Source organism: Heliangelus exortis, chromosome 11 (assembly GCF_036169615.1).
Source record: "Heliangelus exortis chromosome 11, bHelExo1.hap1, whole genome shotgun sequence".
Taxonomy (NCBI): domain Eukaryota; kingdom Metazoa; phylum Chordata; class Aves; order Apodiformes; family Trochilidae; genus Heliangelus; species Heliangelus exortis.
Window position 1 is genome coordinate 19,409,447 of NC_092432.1, and position 20,577 is coordinate 19,430,023.

Here is a 20,577-nt window from a genome sequence, read left to right on the forward strand (position 1 = left end):
CTACATAACTGTCCCTGTTTTATTTTAAAAATGAAAAGTTTTATATACTCTTTAACTGGCAAAATGCAGTATTGCCATCCTTTTCTGTCTTGTCTCTCATCAGGAAAAAGGAAATAGTGTCTAGAGTGTAAATGACACAATTCACATCTTGAGGATTTCCTGTATGGAGATCTAGAGAAAGTCTAAGGCACATCCAGGTCTTCTGTTTTCATCACTATTTGCTTTGTTTAACACAGAAACTAAATCATGTTTTGCTAGAGGTGTGATATTTGAAAACAACAAAAAGACAACTAAGCAACAATCTCTTTTAGAGAGATTTATTCTTCAGTAGTTTTCCTAGTGACTGACTGACAGAATTTGCTTTTGGTTTCTCAAGTAGAAATCAAACCAAACTTTGTTAGATGGATTTATTCCTTTGGGAATCAATTTAGTCTTAGCAACAATTTACACTGTGAAGGTAGTGGAGCTGATTCAGACTTACAGCAGTTTCAATTCAATAAGAAAACTTTGCTAGGTGAAAAGCTCTAATGATCATAATTTTACACCAATGTAAACAATGTTGACAATACCTTTTCCACTCCCACATCCCATTTCTGTTGTGAGAAAGTGTTTGGGGCATTTGTTCTCAGAACTCTAACATCTTAACATTTTGGAGCAGACAGTGTAGTTAATCTGTAATCCTAAGGCTCTTCCTCAACCCTGCATGAAGTTAGGCAAGTGTTTTCTATATTATCTAGCAAGGCATCAGGATTTAAATATAATGTTCTTACAAATTTAAAATCAAGTGGGGTATCATTTTATAAGGCCTTCAGTTGTGTATTTGTGACACTTATTCTAACAATTTATTTCAGGAATTTTAATTGGCTTTTTTTTTCGTTTATTGGTTAATTTTCTTCGTTTATTAACCTACAAATTCAAGACATCAGCAAACACCAATTGCATTAAAAAAAAAAAAAATAACAACAAAACCAAACTTACCACACTGATCATAGAGATGTGATTAATTAGCATCTCCAGAAATCATCCAGCCAATATTTTTGCTCAACTGATATGCTCTTGGCATACCTGGACTCCTTATCTAGAGGGTTATACTTTGTTTTTCTCTGCATGTATTGAGGAGTAGTAGTTCAAGTATGCACAGGGAAAACAACAGTCATGTTTTGTTAGTAAGATAATAGGAAAATGTCAGCTGGTTAGAATTAGAAATTAGTTATAGAAGGGGGGTGGGAGGGAGGGCTGATTAGAGTAAGTGAGGGTTTTTGTAGTACTCTACATGAAACAATTTGTATTGAGCTATCATGTGCTTCTTTCATTACTAGTGATTTAGACTGTACTGGTGCTGCACACCAAAAATATTGCAAAGATTTTGTAAATCTTACAAACCTTAACATTTTTGTGGGAAATACCTGAGTCCTTTCAAAATAGTTGATTTATTCCTTTTTTTTCCCCCCTAGGCTGAAATAGAGAGGTATACACTGCATTGAACTGTCCTTAATACTTAAGGTTGTTGGGTTTTTTTTTTTTTTGGCAGATACCAGTTTTAAATGAGGAAATAGGTAATTTTGTCTTTAAAATACTTGTTTTATTGGTGTCAGGGTGACAGTGCTGCATATAGGCCAGAGGGTGGGTATGAAGATTCCAGGTTCTGACTGTTCTACTGATCCCTTCTGCAACTTGAGACAAGGAGGTTAGCTCTGCCTCCTCAGTCTCTTATTTCAGAAGATGGGACTAACACTGTTTTAGGGTGTTTAGATGCCTAGTTTGTGTTTGAGATCTTCCAATGAAAGAGACTAAAGAGAAGTAATTAAGTTTGCTCTATTTGAAACAAAAACAGAACTGTAGGGGATGCTTGAAGAAAAATATACCTTGTAACCTCTGAAGTTTTTAATCTAAGAAGCAGTTTTGTAATGACATTTTTCCAGCTTACTTCAAGCATGTGAGAATTAACAAAGTGGAACTGCATGCACACAGTCAAGGATGTTTCAAAGTGTTTGCAGCTTGGGGCCTATGATATTTGCAAGTGAAATGCTTTTTATGGTTTGAGATTTTTACAAAATCAGCGGTGTTCAAATGTAGCACCTTTTTAACATTTGTCTTTATTCCAATTTAATATGATAACACATCTGCATTAAATATATCTCTCTCATTTTATAAATAAACATTGCCTGGCAGTAAAAGTATTGGTGTAACATTTTTAAAAAGGAAGTCATGCTTCTAATAATGTTGTATGTGACTTAAATGACTGTTTCATATTAAAACTAATCTTTCCTTATGTACTGCTTATATATACCTGCTTTGGGATATCAGTTCAGTACTTTTTATACAATCTTGAATGTGTTCCACATTGGTGACATGTATTTTTGCAACAATTTTTTTTGTTTAGATTTTAAATTAGAGCATGTCTGAAGTAATACATGCATTAGTGCTGTGGTGTGTGGCAAAGTTAATGTATGTAATTCAAATTGGAAAAAAAATTCCAGACTTTGTCCAACATTAACCCTGTGGCCAGGGCTTAAATTACTATGTAATACAAATTATTTCATATCACGATGTGTTTTAAGCTACTCTATGAAGTATGTGAAACATTATTGTTTATGGATTGGTAGCTGCCATGGTATCTTGCACAGAATGAGGTCTGATAGATGGTAGCAATTAATGGTAATTAAAAATTACTGCCTTTCAGAACACACAGCACTTACGTGCATTGTCATCTTGTTGCCATAACTGTTAGTATGAATTTCTTAATATTATCCACTGACAAATGGGTGATCATTTGATAATAAGCTCATGGGTGTGAAAATTCTATCCTAACACTCTTTACTTGGATTACAAAACCTGTGTTTTTTTTATCTATTGGATGTGGATTAGATCTATACAGAAGGAGTAGAACTGGATGTATTTTAAAGTTATTCTGCAGTTACCAAGTTTTGTCTGAAGCTTTCTATATTAGAATAGACTCTTCCTTAAGATTGGAAAATTAAGTGTACTTAGCAGAACTCTTAAGGCAATAGAAGTATCCTACACTTCATTGAGTTATGCACATTCACTTCTTTGTATGGAACTCCTCTGATTTCTTTCTGGTTTATGCTTTATATAGAAATAAAGGATCCCTTTAGTGTCCTAGTGTTGTGTGCCATCAGTTTTGAGGGAATGAATTCTGAATAGTGTTCAGCCCCCTAGAGGGGCTGCCTGTAGCTTATTTGATGTCACCCTTAGTTTCCTGGTTCAGAAATGGCTTATTCCAACATCACAGAGGATACCTATTTTTGTATCGTTGGCCATATGTGATTGATTTTCCTCTTAATAATCAAACAAAATGTCTCAGAATACTTTTGATCCAACCCTATCTTTTTATTCAAAGGTTTGTGCACTGTAATTCAGTAATTGATGGATCTGAGACAGTTTGGGATTGGAGTCATGAGAGGTGTGTCTGTTCCTAGGTGCTCATCTCATCTTCTAAAGGATTGTCTACATCTGAACTTCCATATAATTTAAGGAGGGCAAGCTTTTAGTATATTAATTCTCTTTTTTTTTTTTCTTTTCTTGATATTTTTTTCTGAAATGTGAAACAATATGGTGTTGCTGGTGGATTTTTAATTAAGACAGTCTCTTCACCAAGCTTTTGTATATGGCCTTTAGAGCAGACACTGTGTTTTTAGGGCCTTCTGACTTGTAATACTTTTTGTCTATTCTTTCAGTGTTAAAGATAAGTTGAAAGAGGCAAGTTACCAATGTACTGCCATGCAAACAATGCAAAATATAGTCTGATTAAAATTGTCATTTATTTTTCTTTGTTAATAAAAAATGGGATAATTTACTTTTTAGAAGAACATATATCAGAATCTGTTTGAAGCATTCCTGGAAAACGTGTGTGGTAGATTTTGTCCAGTACTGTATGTAACTCCGTTGCTTTCCGTTGCCTGTTTTCAGTTTGTTTTAAAATAAAGATAATTTTTGTGGGGAAGTTGCTTGTTCATTTTATGAAGATGTTGTAATGCCTAGATTAACTCTTCTAATGTTTTGCCTGTGAAAATGCATTGGGATTAGGCATAATCCTGCAAGAAAACATGATGAGGTCACACTGATCAGAAAAGACAGCTCCTGGCTCTTTTGGAGAGGTCTGCTGTTCTGTAAAAGCATTAATCTGAAGTAACTTGCAAGCAGATTAGAAGACAGTAATTTAAGAATAAAGTTTTCAAGAGAATATTTTCTCTGCTTTCAGTACAAAGCACTTTTAACCAATAAATTGGTGCCAACAGAAGATAGATCCTAAGTATACCTCTATTCTGGTTTATTTTCAGAAGTATCATTTGAGAGCTCAGTTGTTTGTTCAAGTGAGTGAGCAATGTGGATGTGGCAAAGGTGGTTTTCCTGCAGATAAACATCAATACAGCACTTTTAAAGTTCATCCAAGACCTCGTTCCATCCCTTTTATGTCTTTTATCAGCTAAATCTTCTAGTTTGAGTTAGAGATGTGTTAGTGATGTTTATTGTGTCTTCAACAAATTAAATACATAGCTTTGCACTGTAGCTTTTAAGTAAAGAGGTTTTTTTGTTAATAAATTGGAGCTATTTTATGTAACTTGAGAACACCAAGTACAGGCAACCATAACTATGTCCTCTCTTGTAAAGTGTGTATATAAAGTGTGCTCTTTCTGGCAGGAATAAATAATCAGCTGCTTAATTTCAGTATATTCTCTGTGATTAAAATAAAAATGCCACTGAGATGACCAAGGCAGACGACCAGCACTCAACAAATCTAAGACTTTTCTTGTGTAAGAATGAAGTCTTCAAAACTGAAGGATGGGTTCTGGATGGCTACAACTACAGTCTGGAGTGGTAGGAGATTTTGAATTGCTGTTACATTCTAATCATTCTAGCCAACACTGCTATTGTAACTCCACAATTTAAAACAAAAGACAATGCTGTTCTCTCCAACCCCTAACTCTTCCATTATTTCATCTAGGAAGCAGGCAAACAGGATTTTGTCTATTGTGTGCAGTTTTGGCCTCTCCATTTTCAATACAGTAGAACTGGAACAGCTTCAGAGGTCAGCAAGGAAGAGAAAGCTGTGTAAAAGAAATGTAAGTAAGCTGAGAGTCTTTCTAGGAAAAAAGAACTCATAGTGTGGAGAAAGGTCTGTAAAAAACTGAATGGCACAGAAGGAATGGTTTTAACTTCCTTGCTTCATCCTTGTCTGGTTTGCCTTGCAATACAAACAACTAAAACATATTTAATAAAAGTAACACAAGATAGTTTTAAAGCAAAGAGGAGGAGCTGTGTTCTCACAGGGAGAATCTTTCCCCAGCTATTACTTACTTATTTATTTTCTCTTACAGTTTCTTAGACTGATAGCAGTCTGTTTATGGAGATGCCTTAAGTCTAGGGTCAGAACCATAATCCACAGAAGTCTCATCTGGTGCTGCAGCTGACAGCAAGGCTCCTTATGACATGGTCCAGATCTTAATTGTAAGTCTGAAAATATGTATCGTATGAGGTTTGGGTTTTTTCTTTGTTTGTTTTGGTTTTGTTTTGTTGTGGGGGGGTTTTGTTTGTATTTTTTGTTTGTTTGTGGTTTTTGCTTGGTTGGGTTTGATTTGTTTTGGTTTTTTTGTTTTTTTTTTTTTTAAAAAAAGCAACCTGTCAAAAATACCTAAACCATTCTAGTTTTCTGTTAAATCACTTTCTTCTTGTACTCTTGAATGGTCTTGGAATGAGGAGTTTAATTCAGTTCTCAGATTCCAGTCCATGCAAGCATCTATCCAGATGGTATTGATGTGGGTGAGGGAGGGTGGGGAGTAATCCAGAAATCATATCAGTTACTGTAGATTTCTTGTTTTGAAAAAGTTTTAAATCTCTGTGGTATCTGCTTACACAGATATAAATATGATATACACACTACTTAATGGTAACCTTTACTATTTGAACATTACTTTGGAATATAGGTAATAGAACATAAAAATTAAATATTTAGCAATACACGTTAGCTAATCATGTGCACTCAAACTCACTTTTTTTCTTGGTCATATTTTAAAAGAAAGGAGAAAAATCAGACTTTGGTTCTGGACTTTTCCAAGTAGTTCTAAGTAACTGTATACAGCTGAGGAACTTAAACATACCTGAATATTTATGCAAATGTGTTTGGCTTGCCTTTCAACCCGTATTTCCCAGAAGCAGTTACTTTCTATATACTAGACTTTATTTTGGCAAATAACTGTGTTACTGTTCGTTAGAGGAAGGTTAAGCAGCAGTGTGCAAATACCTCCTGAGCAAAACAGACCATACTGTGAGGCACTAAAACACAACTGCCTGTATGACCTGATTATTTTCAGAAGGCATCTAGAAGTTGCAGTGCATTGCTAAATCACTCCTCAGTTTTTAACAGTTTTCACCAGAAGTTCTCAAACTAAAGGCACTTTGTCTCTTTTTGGAAACGTCTTTGAACAAAAGAGCTGCTTTCATTCCTGCTCCGCTTTGGTGTGAGTGATGGAAACCAGCCCAGCCCTTCCCTTTCGCTGGGTCTCGGGGGGTCAGTGGCCGGCACCAGCCCCAGGATTCTCTCTCAGCCGGGTTCTGAGGTGTGGAAAGGGAGAAGAACCGCGCGTTTGCCCGCGCCCCGGGGCCGCTCTGAGGTGGTTTGTGCTGTCTTCAGGACTTGGGTAAAGAGCACCCCCTCGCTACCTGGGATTCCCGCTCCCCGCTAAGGCGGGCGGGGTGAGCGCTGGGCTCCGGGCAGGGCCGGGCTGCCGCGGGGCGTTCCCCGAGGGGATGACTGAACCGTGGGGTTCCGGGGACTCGGCTGCAGAACGGCGGTGCCGGCGAGGGTCCGTCCGGGCCCAGCACCTTCAGAACGCCCCTCTCCAGGGGTACTGCGGCTCCCGGGCTGCGCCGCGCCCCGTCTCCGCCGGGCGGCACTGGCTGATGCCGGGGGCCGGGGCTGCCAGCACCTTCCGGGGGCAGCGGCGGGGCGGAAGCGGTCCCGGAGAGCACCGGATGCTGCCCCGCCCCTAGCAACGGCCGCGGAGAGCCCCTAGCAACGGCCCCGCCATGCCGGTGTGGCTGCGGGAGCACAGCTGGCGGCAGAGCCCCTCCGCCGTGTACCTCTCGCTGCCGCTGCGAGGCCTCCGGGCCACCCCCGCCAACATCTTCTGCAGCGATCAGTACCTGAAGGTGGGGAGGCCGCGCATCCCTCGCTCGTCTCACGGCGCTTCTGCCGCGCTGTGTCGCCGCCTTGAGCGCTGGGTTGCGCCCAGGGCTTGTGGCTTGGCGTTACTTGATAGCTCCGTCAAAAAGCAAACGCTTCGTAGAGCTTGGCAGCGCTGCCAAGCTGATAATGTTTTATAATGTCTAAGATGTAATATCCCTTTGTATGCTGCAGGGTGTGAAATACCTGTTCCATAGGAGATAAGTTCCTACTTATCCTACTGATCCTGCTACTCAATAGGTGCCAGCTGCCGTTTCTCTCATAGATTCTTACACATCTGCTTAAATTATGAATAATAATTCTACATTTGAGGTCCGTGGCTTCTACTCCCCTGCTGAAGAACCAACTTTTTCGATCTCTTTTATCTGGTTTAATAAAACGTAACCTCCATACTGCATATTAAGCAAATTAGTTTCATCAGTAGCTGTGTTAATGATGTTTACTGTATCCTTGTACTGAGTATTTTGAATATGTGAGATTCAATAAAAAATTGTAACTATTAGTAAACATTAATTATATTTTTATAGGTAAGCATCCCTCCCTTTTTATTTGAAGCCATTTTATATGCTCCTATTGATGACACAAATAGCACAGCAAAGATTGGAAATGGGATCATTTTCTTCACTTTGTATAAAAAAGAAGTGGCCATGTGGGATTCCCTGACTATAGCAAATGGTAAGTTCTCTCCCAGACTGTGCCAAAAGTTTGCAAACTGTAATAAACAATGTGAAACTTCTGCCCCCTGCTATCTGCTAAATTAAACATGTTCATTGCTAAAAATAGAAAGTCTATGTAAACAAATAACATATACTGACTCTAGTACTCACGAAAGAAAATGATGTTTCCTGTAAAAATTATATTTTGTGTGTTAGCAAATCCTCATTTTTACTTTTTAGAAGGTGGGCTTGATAGAGACTGATTTGTGGAATTTGAAATGTGTTGTGTTTTCCCAAAGTAACAAAAGGACTCCTGATTTTATGAATATGATACATAACTGTAGAACTTTGGGTCTAAATTAGCTTGTCTTTTTTTTTTTTTCTTTTTAAGCTAACAAGGAGAAACTGCAATATCTAAGAGAGAATGCTGTTTTAAAAGCCCAAGAAAAGGCAAGAGAGGAAACAGAAGCAAAAAAAGTTACAAGACAGGAACACAAAAAATATGCCTTGGAGGCCACAATGAAGGTAAGCTTAGAAGGAACTCTGCAAGAGTGTAAGCAGTGTGTAAGCAGTGTGCCAGCTAATCTGGCAGCTGCTTAGTTAACATGTACCTTAAAAATATGAAAAGTAATAATTTTTATTTTAGTGGTGAAGAACATTGCTGTTTCTTTGTACTTAAAACATACCTGTTACCAGGTGTGAAAATGATAAAGAATTAGTACTTAGAAGTTGCCATTTCCTGCTAGTAATATTCAGATTTTTGTCAGCTGAAAGAAAACTACAATTATGTGGCAGGACCATAATCTTTTGTGTCCTTTGCACCAGCTCAGGTGTTTAAGTCATTTGGCACTGTAAAAAATACTGATTATAAAAAAAAATATCCTATTTTCTTATTATTATACTTTATATCAAACTTGCTGTTCATTGCCTTTTGTTTGTGTGGATCATTTATGTGTATTTTCTGCTACATTATTTTCTTAAAAGTTTTGATGTACATAAAAAGTCTGGTCATTTCATTTGTGTTTAAAAGGATTTTTAAAAGAACAATGATATTTTGAGACTGCATGTGCAATTTGGAACAAAATTGACTGCAGTTAGTGACTTTTTTAGTAACAACATTGCACCTATTCTGCTCATGTCATAATCTCAAAGAGAAGTAATAAATAGTGTATTAAAATAAAACTGTATACTTTACATTTCTTTATATTGCAGAGATCTTCTTTTGAATAATTAAACCTTATTTCTGGATCATATCTTGGTAGTGGTAGTAAAGTGGTTAAAAGATAGGACTTTTAAGAACTAATCAGAAACTTTTACTTTCCCAGTCATTTTTAAGCATCTTTCATAACTCTGCATGATCACATTAATGATGACACTGTGCTTGGGGTATGAAACTGGGAAAATAATGGTAACTATTACTCATCTTACTGTTAGGAGATGTTGCATATCTGACAGATTTATCACCCAAACAGCTGGAAGAAGCAGAAAGGAAAAGAATTGAAGATCTGAAAGAGAAGGAGAGGCAGAAGGTCACTGAGGAGCTGGAGTTGTGGGAAAAACAGCAAAAAAATGCTGGTCAACAGAAGAGGGTACAAAAAGAAGAGGAATCCACTAAAGAAGTAGAGCAATTAAATGAGAAGAAAACAGAAAATATGAACAAAAGTAGGATTCCTAATGAAGGAACTTCCAAGACCAGAGTCAAACCAAGTAAAGGTTGTATTATTGGAGTGTAGTTGTGTAAACTGTGGGTACAACTTGATTCCTAAATGTTTCTAATACAGTGTTTATCATTGTTTCCACCACACTGAACTAATTATTTTGGTTTGCAGTTATTTTGGTGTCTTTAGGCAATTTATTGAGCTAAAGCATGTGAATTCTTAGCCCTCTTTTAAGCCTTCTCCTTTCACTTTCTCTAGCCCGTGTCTTGGCCTAACAGAGAGACAATTCAGGGAACTCAGCCAACAGAAAATACTTAATTTTTCTTTGTTTTGGTAAGGTTAGTTTTAGCTTTTGCTGTTGTCCTGTCAGAGAATAATGTGACAGAGAGTGGTATAAGAGGAGTTTAGGTTCATTTGTGATAGATAATGTAGCCAGTTAGTGTATGGCATACTACATTAAGAACAAACATTTTATTGAACTTTCCCTTCAGCAGAACAAGTCTGAACCTTTCTTAAGCTATTTAGAAGTTCAGTTTTAATGTGGAGAATTTCTAACTGAAGTGTACTTTGGACTTTGGTAGAAAACCAGAAAAATATCTTTCGATTAATTTTTAATTTCCAGACAATTTCTTTCCTAGGTCATGGCTCCTCTAGTATCTTTTCAGAAAATCTGCTAGAAGAACAGTTACCAGCTCCTCGACCTGCTGCTACAATTAAAATCAGCTTCACAGCCCGAGTTTTTCCTACAGCTCTGCGAGAATCTCGGGTTGCAGAAGAGGAGGAGGTAAGGATTGCTCTCTGGTTTAGCATGATCCTTCTGCTGGCTTCCAAGGCAGAAATGGAATGGTTCACAGTGTATTCAGTAAGTTGACAAAAATGTGGTGTGTGCCAAGGAATGTTACCTGTGCAGTTCTCCTGCCTGTGTGACGGGAAGGAGTGACAGAAGAGACAAAAGGAAAATCCTGTTTTGGATTTGAATTCTCCTTCAAAAGGAATGCTTGCACATTGTGTGTTTGCAGTGGCTACGTAAACAAGCAGAAGCTCGAAGAACAATAAATGCTGATTTGTCTGAGCTGGAAGACTTAAAAGAAGAGGAGAGGAATCCAGATTGGTTAAAGGACAAAGGAAAGTAAGTTGAATATACCATCGAAGGTGTATTTATTTGAAGGTGTATTTATTTGAAGGTGTATTTATTTGAAGGTGTATTTATTTGAAGGTGTATTTATTTGAAGATATATTTATTTGAAGATATATTTATTTGAAGGTGTATTTATTTGAAGGTGTATTTATTTGAAGGTGTATTTATTTGAAGGTGTATTTATTTGAAGGTGTATTTATTTGAAGGTGTATTTATTTGAAGGTGTATTTATTTGAAGGTGTATTTATTTGAAGGTGTATTTATTTGAAGGTGTACTTATTTGAAGGTGAATTTATTTGAAGGTGTACTTATTTGAAGGTGTACTTATTTGAAGGTGTACTTATTTGAAGGTGTACTTATTTGAAGGTGTATTTATTTGAAGGTGTATTTATTTGAAGGTGTATTTAAAATGAAATATTAGTTATATAATGTGTGTCTGTCTAGTTTTGGTATTTTCTGTTTATCCCAGACACAGATGGTGAATGTCTATGAAGCAGAGAATTTATTGACAGTTCATGGGGTTTGTCAGGGTTTAACCCTGGCCCGGCAATTAAACCAAGTAACAGACACTCTCTATTAATCTCTCTCTCTCCTCCCTGATAAGAAAGGAGAGAGAATAAGGGAGAGAGACTGATGGGTTGGAAACTAAACTACACGACTTTAATGAAACAGTAATGATAAATAGGAGAAATTACTAAATATATACAAATATACAGGAAAATGGATCCCACGTTCCTCCCCCTTTCCCCCAATAGCTCTCACGTCACCCCCGAGGCTGCAGGGCAGCTCTGGGAAAGTCCAGGCTGGACTCCTGGAGTCAGCAGCAGTTGGGAACTGGAGGCAGGAACACACAGATATGGGCTGGAATGGATCAGGAGCACAGGCAGAGGAAGGGATGGAATCCTTCCAGGATGCCGGGTGAAGGAAGGGAAGCAGGAAAAGCAGGAAGGGCAGGCAGCTGGAAGCTGGAAGCAGGAAATCTGGCTTGGCCCTCGTGATCCCTCAAATTTATCCTGAGTATGAGGTGTATGGGATGGAATCCTCTGTTTGGTCAATTCTGGCATCTGTCTTGTCTGTTCCTCCCCAAAGGAGGCTGCAGGTGGGACCTCTTTATCCTCCTGGAGGGTAAAAGTTTTCCTCAGAGCTGAGCAGTGTCCTTGGCTCTGCACACCAGTCTCCAGCAGTAACTCTAAACATCAAGTGTTACCAGTCCTAGAAGCACACACTGTCTGAGAAACTTGCTGTTAATTTCAGCAAGTGCAACTACTTACAAGAGACTGAGCTGAAAGCAAAAGTACAAGACAGAAAATCACCTTTATCCTGGCCCAAACCAGGACAGGGTTTGAGTCTGATAGTCATGAGATGCAATTGCTGATGCTCATAATGGACAGAATTGTTGCTTGCACACAAAGCATGTTCTTCCATGAGGACAGTTAAGTCAGTGCAGTGTTATACCTGGGTGTATTTCTTTCATTTGTACTTTTTACTGAGACGTTAAATATCTGTCTCAAAAAAACATCAGAAGTTTGATTAAAATATTGATATGTTTATATAGCTATGTTATACAGAAAGGCTTAACCAGATACATACCTTTCAAATTAGTCCTGTGTCTGCATAGATGTGTCCACTTCTTACTGTTCTTCATTGGTTTTGAGTAGTGACTATTTTTGTTGGGTGTCTGTGTGCTGTATCATCAGCATCAAATTTGACTGAAATTCAGTTCTCAGAGAAGGTTAGAAAAGGGAATCCGCAAGGAAAAGCTGCTAAAACCCCCAATATTTGAAAATTAATTGTTAACAATAAGTAGGTGCTTATTTTGTGACTTGTCACCTTGCTTAAAGTGTATGTTTGACTTTTTGTTTCATAATTAGCAAAATGTTTGCAACAGGAAACTATCTGGCAGCTGTAAATGCATACAACCTGGCAGTGAGGCTGAACAATAAGCTTCCCCTGCTGTACCTGAATCGTGCTGCTTGCCACCTGAAACTGAGAAATCTACACAAAGCTATTGAAGATTCCTCCAAGGTATAAATATTTAGGTTCTCAGACTGTCATCTTGTACTTGATTGTGACTTGTTACTCTGATGTAACAATCACAAGTAGATTGGTAAATATTAATGCAATTCAAAAGTTTTAAATTTAGAAATTGATAGAACAAAGCCATGGCAAAGTACTAAAATTTGGTAGTGATTGATGAATGTACTTCCAGAAATTTAAAACAAAAACAACAACCAATACCAACCCAAGCCTTGCTTCCACACATTTGGGACAAAGTATGTATGTTAACTCACTACATGTTTCTTTACAGGTTGAAATATTGTAGCAATATATAGACTTAAAAAAAGAGACAGCTTTCAGCATGAAACAATAAATACACACAGATACCTTCTATATTATGTTGAAAAAAAAAAAGACTGCATTGATGAGAAGGATGCCTTGAAAAAGCACCTAACACACCAGCCATTTTAAAAAAGGGCTGTGACATCTCAATGATTTAGCAGCCATTTGAACTAATAAGTACCTGAGGCTTGAAATTTGTTTTTTTTTCCTTGTAACTACTTCTACAACACATGTGCTTCTTTGGGGCTGCATATATATATATATGTATATATATATATATTTTTTTTTTTCTTTTTGCATGCTATGAAACATCATAGAATCAGAATTAGGTTGGAAGGGACCTCAAGGATCATCTGGTCCAGCCCTTCTAGTATTATTGTTTATATGATATTATTTTATATTTTATATGTTTATTTTTATATATATATATATATTAATATTTTATTTTTATATATATTTTATATGATATTATGATATTATATGATATTATATTTATATGATGTTGTTTATATCTATTAAAATAGAATACATTATTTGACTATATTAAGCACGTAATGTAGTATTTATCAGTTTTTAGCTATGGCAGTGAAACTGGATTAAGCACACTGGGGGGAGGAAGATACAAATCTTAATGACTAGATGCACAGATCACATGGTTAAATTTGAATAGTTATCTTCTGGTTTTACTTATTTTAGTAATTATGTTACTGTATATTACTAGTAATTAGGTAAGAGCGTGTAAATGAGGAAAAAAAAAAAAAAAACTGTGGAAAATCTACCTCTAAAGATTTTGGATGTAACATTTTGGATGTTTTATAACATAATATATATGTAATATTTTTAATTCTTAATTTGTAAAGGCACTAGAACTGCTAACACCACCAGTTCCTGATAATGAGAATGCTCGAGTAAAAGCACATGTAAGGCGAGGAACAGCATTTTGTCAGCTGGAATTATATACTGAAGGTGAGACCTTGATTCTTTTAAAAAATGCACATGGATTTATAGTGACATCCAAGGAATTCTGTTTAGCTGTTCTCAGAACACTTCTGAACACTCCCCAGATGCACACACACACACACACACACACATATATACATATATGTGTGTGTATGTCAGTGAAGAGGCTCTGTTTTCATGTTTCAGTACCTAAAAATGATTATGTAGCACACTGTTTCCACTAAAATGCTTTGTAAAATAATAGAAACAAAATATAAATTTCTTTACTGACAAAAATAAAACCTTATGTCATTCTGATTCACTCTTGCTCAATAGCAAAATTCCAGATCAATACTTTGTGCATTTGAGTAGAGAGCAGTTACTTCCAGTTATTTGTTAAAGAGGATGCTCTTGTGTTACTGAGTGACATTCTTATTAATGTATTCTATTAGGTCTCCAGGATTATGAAGCAGCTCTCAAGATTGATCCTAAAAATAAGACTATAGAAAAGGATGCTGAAAAGATTCGACACCTAATTCAAGGAACAATCCAAGATTCTTAGTACATATGTAGACATATATATATATATTTAAAAAAGGAACTTTTTGACAGGAAGGCCTCTTCAGGGCATGAGAAGGAATCTGAGATTTCTGCAGTATATTGTTAACAAGATATTCTTCCATTTCACTCAGAACACCTACAGGATTGGTAAAAGTTTGGATATCTGAATTTGCATATAGGAATACATTTTTGCTTTCTGTGAAATACTGATAGGCTAAATATGAAAACATGCTTTTGGTACTTGATTTAAAGTTGGTCATAGCTAAGTGAAATATTTGTCTGAAAATATCTACTGAATCTAGACAATGGGTTTTCAAACAACTTCAGTAGCTCCATATAGTCGACACCTGTTAACTTCTTATCTTTCTGTTCACCACCAAAATTTGAAACAGTTGTGTGTTACATATTCCTGATTTGTAAAAATCATTTTTCTGTTTTGGTTCCAGAGACTATCAGAGCAATCTGTATACATCTGTGTAGGCTATTTGTGTTGTTGTGCTTTGTTGCAGCTCCACTTGCTGTAGACAAGCACCTTTTTCTACTGCTATGAAATAGAAATAGTGCCCTCTTTAAAGGTTAGGGAGGCAGATGTGCTTGGTGGCATGAACAACATCTGCCTGTTTAGTCTGATTATATTGGAAACAAATGGATTTTAAACTTCTGACTTCCAATACCTGAGCTGACAGTGTGTACACCACACTGAAGTCATATGCATTAGGTTGATATTAGTGTCTAGAGAAATAGAAATATGGACACTGACCCTAAGTTTTAAAAGCAGAAAATACCTTAATTAAAACAAATAAACCTTCAGGCCAATGTCTCCTGCACTTAACTCTTTCTATAAAATTAAGAATTCCACATTTATGATACCAGTTTCAAAGGTTTTATTTTTATGGGCTTTGGTCTGACTGAGAAAATTGTATCATCAAACATATTACATCCTTTTTGATACGTCTTGCTCAAACCAGCAGAACAAAAATAAATCCGATATTGACAGCATTTCTACAATGACTGAAGGAAATCAGATTTGTTTTCTTAAAGCTAAGTGTCTAATCTAGGTGACAAACAGGTGGAGACACATTTTTATAGAGTGTTCTGGAAATTAGGGTTGTCATACACTCTGCTTCTGTCAATGGCAGTGTTTAAACAACTCTCCTGATACAACCCACATTTGAGTCTGTGTTTTGAAAAGGCATTATCTGGTGGGTAATACCTGCAGGGTACCATCTGTAAGATAGGTGGTATAGAACCATATTCACTTGAAGTTGTTTTAAACAGTAAAACCTGAGGCTTTGTCCAAGAAGCATCAGTTATCAGTGTTTTGGGGTCCAGCATGCAGGAAAACACCGGATTGCCAGGATTTGCACAGGGGGGCAGGTGAGGAGATGGGTTTTGCTCAGTGTTCAGACTTGATGGCAGTTTCTCAGCAGAAGTCATCTTCTTTCCCTACTGAGGAGATGGATTTTAATTCAGTCTTTTAAATAACAGGGCAAAGCATTTCAAAGTTGTTAAATGTTTGTGGTCAGAGCAAATGTTGCTCAAGACATATATTGAAACATGGTGGGGAGTGAGGAACTGAACACTGCTGACATTTGACCTTATTTAGTAAACTGTGGAAAGTGACAAATAGACTTGTTGACTATGAAGTACAGCAAAAATTGGAATTTGCATCAGTTTCTACATTAGTGATAATCTTTCACATAGAAAATATCTTAATATATGTGGCAGAAATAATTAGTATGAAGATAATAAAAATAAGGAGGGAGAGGAAGAATATAGTGAGGCTTGGTTGATGCTTTGTTTTGGTTTTGCCTTTTCCTTTCTAACATATAGAAACATGTATGTGAAATAGAGCTCTAAACAAACTTCCAAATGCTTTCTTGCTCTTGTTCACATGCATGCACTTTTCTTTTTGTTTTTTTTAATTCTGTAGGGAATGAATTAACATATGACAGATACATTTTAGTATGTTAATGGGCAGTGGTCTAGAGCTGTATTGAGAAGCACGCAGTAAAACTGCACTGAGCAAGCTGCTGCCTTTATTTTGCCTGAGGAAGCTGCTCAACACCTGCTGTTCTTCAGAGGTGCAACAAAACTTTTTTCATTGCTTCCTCATCATAAGGACAACACTGAAGTTGCTAACTTAGATAAAATTCACATAATAAATTCTGATTTTGCCTTTATTTATTAATGAGGCCTGTTGTCTGCCTTTAAATTTTATCACCCGTACTGGAGCACTGTTGAGGCCTCAATGAAGGTGAAGCTGGTGAAGGGACTGGAGCACAGATCCTATGAGGAGAGGCTGAGGGAGCTGGGGGTGTTGAGGCTGGAGAAGAGGAGGCTCAGGGGAGACCTCATCACTCTCTCCAACTCCCTGAAAGGAGGTTGGAGCCAGGGGGGGGTTGGGCTCTTTTCCCAGGCAACTCTCAGCAAGACAAGAGGGCACAAGAGGTCTCAAGTTGTGCCAGGGGAGGTTTAGGTTGGACAGTAGAAAGAATTTCTTTCTGGAGAGGGTGCTCAGCCATTGGAATGGGCTGCCCAGGGAAGGGGTGGATTCTCCATCCCTGGAGATATTTCAAAAGAGCCTGGATGTGGCACTCAGTGCCATGGGCTGGGAACCACGGGGGGGAGTGGATCAAGGGTTGGACTTGATGAGCTCTGAGGTCCCTTCCAACCCAGCCAATTCTAGGATTCTGTGATTCTGTGATCCTTTGTCCAGGGCTGAGCTGGGGTGAGGGTGGGTGGTGGAGGACCAGCCCTACCTGCACAGCCGGACCGGCTCTGCTGCCGGTGGCTCTGGGTCAGGCAGCTTCTCCGGAACCAGCACGGCCTCAGGCTTCAGTCCAACGCTGTGCTGGGGGGAGACTTTGCAAATCAGTTAATTCACAGACATCACTGTTTTTCCCCCTGTCCAAGACTAGAAGGATCAAATATTCCCAGTCCACATACTGCACTCTTGGTTGGTTGGTTGGTTGGTTGGTTGGTTGGTTTTTTTGGTGTTGGGGCTTTATGTTTTGTTGGGAAACTGTCTGGAAGAAAACAGACATGTGAGCAATCCTGACTATTTAGCTTTAGCTAGGGTAAGCTAAGAGCCTTGAGGTCCAGTTGCAAGGTTACTGAAAGATGAGCTATGGGAGAAAGATAAGGGAGCTGGCAGCAGAAAAGAAGAATAACAGGATAACGATGTAGCCAGCAGAAGTTCTGTGAGAACAGGATTTGTGGCCAAGATATAGCCACCTGCAAGATATCGTTATATAAACAAGGGTTCTATATAAGGCGAGTGTGAGTTGTTAATAGACGAGTTCACTTTAACCATAGTGGTGACTACGTGTTGTCCTTAAGCCTCCGCGGGTTTTCTACAATGTTTGAGGGTTTGTTTGGTTTGGTTTGGTTTTTTTTGGTTTGGTTTTGCGTCGATGGTTCTTTCCCTTAGTTTGGGCACTATTCGCGTGTCACGGGACGTGTCCCTTCAGAGCTGGCTGTCCCTTTGCCTGGTTACCCTGTGACACCACCTCCAAAGCACTCCCTGCAAGGTACGTGCCCTCCCGGGGCCGAACACCCTTACCGGGCGGCCCGGAGGCCCACCCCCATGCCCTCGTCCCTCCCTCCCTCTCTCCCTCCCTCCGTGGTCCCGCCAGGCCACCCCTGTCTCAGACGGACCCCGGCCCTACCCGCTGCCGCCGTCCCGGGGCACCGCAGCCGCTGGGCCCGAGCTCGGCGGCGCGGCGTTGCCATAGCGGCGGGAACCCCGGGGACCGGCGGGGCGGGGCAGGCCTCTCGCCGCGGTGCATGCCGGGTACTGTAGTTCGCGGAGCGGGCGGGCTGAGAGGCGGCGGCTGGGGGCGGACTACCCTGGCCAGGGTGCTGCGGGAGCCGCCGCCGCGCAGGCGCCGGCCCGGGCGGGTCGGTGTTGTTTTTGACGGCGTCACCGGCGGCAGCAGCAGCGGTGGTTTCTCGTCCGTGCCGGGCCCCGCTCGGGGCCGCGCTCAGGTAGGCGGTGGGACCGGGCCGGGGCGTGGGTTGGCGCCTTCCGGCCTGGCCTCGCCGCGCAGTCTCCTGAGGAGAGCGGCGGCCCCGCGGCGCGGAGGGGCTGCCCGGAGCGCGGTGAAGCCCCCGGGGGCGCTGGGGCCGGGGCAGCCGCTGTTTGGTGTCAGGGAGCGAGAAACCGGGGCTCCGCGCCTCTGCGGGAGCCGAGCGGGCGCCTTGGGCTGCGCGCCCCGCCGTGCCGGCCATCGCCCTGGCCCTGGGCACTGCCGGTTGCCAACTTCCTTCTCTTTCATCATCTGCTGGTGGTTCTCCGGCTGGTGAGAGGTGTTCGGTTTCATAAATGGTGGTGGTGTTGCTTTAACTGCTCCGGCCCCGCGCCGCTTGTTGTGTCAGGTGCGGTAGAGTGACACCTGTGAGAGCTGAGCGGGTGCGGGGCCGGGGAGGCTTCCAGGACCCTCGTTTCTCCTGCTGGAAACCATAGCAAGGGAGTAGTCCTGCGGGGTTGCTGAATATACTCGTGAAAACCTTTGGGGGAGAGAGAAATAATGAAACTTGCATAAAAACACTCGAGCATAACGCCACTGTAACGTGGTTTTGTGTTTTTTCTTTCTGCTGTGCAACAAAGAAGCTGCTGTGTAAAAGAGCTGTGGGTTTTCACTTGGAATGACAGCGCAGCAAACTGTGGAGAACACCGATTCCTATCGGCCCCATGTTATTCGTATTTTCTTGTTGACACCTGCTGAAGTTTGGGCTTTTTTAAAAAAATTTGTTTGTTTATTTGTTTGATTTTTTTTTTTTTTTTTTAGTCTAGAAAATCCTCTTAAAGATGAAACAACTTAGTTGTTTGTTTGGGCTGGAATGGTTATTCCTTCTGAGACTGGTATTTATCCTCCCTCCCACTGTCTAAACAGGATATGTTATGTCATACTTATTTAACTACAGGTTAACTTGTCATTACGTTATCAACAGTACATGTGGCTGTAAACTCTTACACCTTAGGCTTCTGGTTTGCACTTCACTGAGGTTAGGAAAATTGTTCACACTTCTGATACCCTGCCTGCCCCACCTGCTCTGAATATAATGAATATTTATTTTGTCTAGATACATTTTGCTCAGATGTTTTTGGATCTAGAATCAACTTTGTAGTTTAAACTAGAGTATAGGAGAAGTGTAATTTTTTTTTTTTTAATTTTTTTTTAATTTTTTTTTTTTTTTTAATATTGGCAATGAAGGTATTTAGTGAGAAGCCAAACCACTGAAGCTGTGTGTGGGGAGTTTAGTTTTCTTTTTTTCAGTCTGGGCTGACATATGGGAAATGTGGAATTCTGTGTTAAATCCTCCAGTTACCTCTGCTGTTATTGGACAAAAGTGCATTAGCATCATCTTGATTGGTTAGGAAGTTTTTGGACTTCATGGCCATTTAATTCCTGCCCAAAGCCACATTTTTAAAATAGCTTGAATTCAGGAAGATGATGCCAACTGCATCCAGCACCTTTGGGCTGGTAGGAGAAGCATACTGGTTCTTAGTGGGTCTTTTTTATTTGGTAGTGGAGAGTACAAGCTGGTGAAGGTTTTGTGGGTAGGTCTGTTTTTTGTTGGGCTCATATTAGTCTGACTTGTTTCAGTTCATTTAAGGGACTGGATCTGGACTTGAGGTCCAGTTATCACTGTGTGGGTGTTATTAATCTTTTGCAGAAATCAGCTGTTTAGTGGATGATTAAGGTTTAGGAATACCTGTACCTAGGTATTTTATTATTACAGGCTTTTAGGCTATTTTGCTCTTTTAGAGCTAATGATGTATAGGTAATAAAATGCTTTAAGTTTTGGTAACTATTTTATACGTGGATGTTTGCTGAATGTGCTTGTAGGGATACAGCAACACTAGAGGTGCCCTTCAGTCTGATGTCATGCCATCTGTCTCTTCATTTTAATTAATTTAGCAGGTCTACCTGTCAGCCTCAATGATTTTAGTTATTCTTTTTTTTTTTTCCATTATTTTTCTTGATATTAAAAACTTTTTTTGAGATGGATCCACTCGCATGCTGTTAAGTATGCACTATTAATATAAAATTCTGGTTGAATACAAGAGAAATC

General features: G+C 39.4%; 3 protein-coding genes across 12 annotated transcripts in view; 2 read left to right on the top strand and 1 right to left on the bottom strand.

Annotated features, from left to right (window-relative positions):
• Window positions 1-6,925: 6,925 nt before the first annotated feature.
• On the top strand, window positions 6,926-15,493 carry DNAAF4 (dynein axonemal assembly factor 4). The gene is made up of 9 exons (XM_071755128.1): window positions 6,926-7,170; window positions 7,732-7,879; window positions 8,252-8,385; window positions 9,333-9,573; window positions 10,157-10,302; window positions 10,538-10,647; window positions 12,528-12,681; window positions 13,857-13,962; window positions 14,388-15,493. Exons 1-9 carry the CDS (start codon window positions 7,048-7,050, stop codon window positions 14,495-14,497), a joined length of 1,272 nt encoding a protein of 423 aa, XP_071611229.1. The 5' UTR covers window positions 6,926-7,047; the 3' UTR covers window positions 14,498-15,493.
• On the bottom strand, window positions 15,357-18,808 carry PIERCE2 (piercer of microtubule wall 2). Of its 3 annotated transcripts, none has more exons than XM_071755143.1 (3): window positions 18,168-18,295; window positions 17,259-17,350; window positions 15,357-15,942 (listed from the first exon to the last, which is right to left on the bottom strand). In XM_071755143.1, the coding sequence occupies exon 3, from the start codon at window positions 15,931-15,933 to the stop codon at window positions 15,580-15,582; it is 354 nt and encodes a 117-aa protein (XP_071611244.1). In that variant the 5' UTR covers window positions 15,934-15,942; window positions 17,259-17,350; window positions 18,168-18,295; the 3' UTR covers window positions 15,357-15,579. The 3 variants fall into 3 exon arrangements, with proteins under 3 accessions (XP_071611244.1, XP_071611243.1, XP_071611242.1); XM_071755142.1 differs by having other exon boundaries at window positions 15,357-15,945; XM_071755141.1 differs by lacking the exon at window positions 15,357-15,942 and having other exon boundaries at window positions 17,258-17,350; window positions 18,168-18,808.
• Window positions 18,352-20,577, top strand: part of CCPG1 (cell cycle progression 1) — a 31,450-nt gene continuing 29,224 nt past the window's right edge. For all 8 annotated transcript variants that reach the window (XM_071755127.1, XM_071755122.1, XM_071755119.1 and 5 more), the window contains exon 1: window positions 18,352-18,486. The gene's annotated coding sequence lies outside the window, so the exon portion shown is untranslated. The remainder of the gene's footprint in view (window positions 18,487-20,577) is intronic.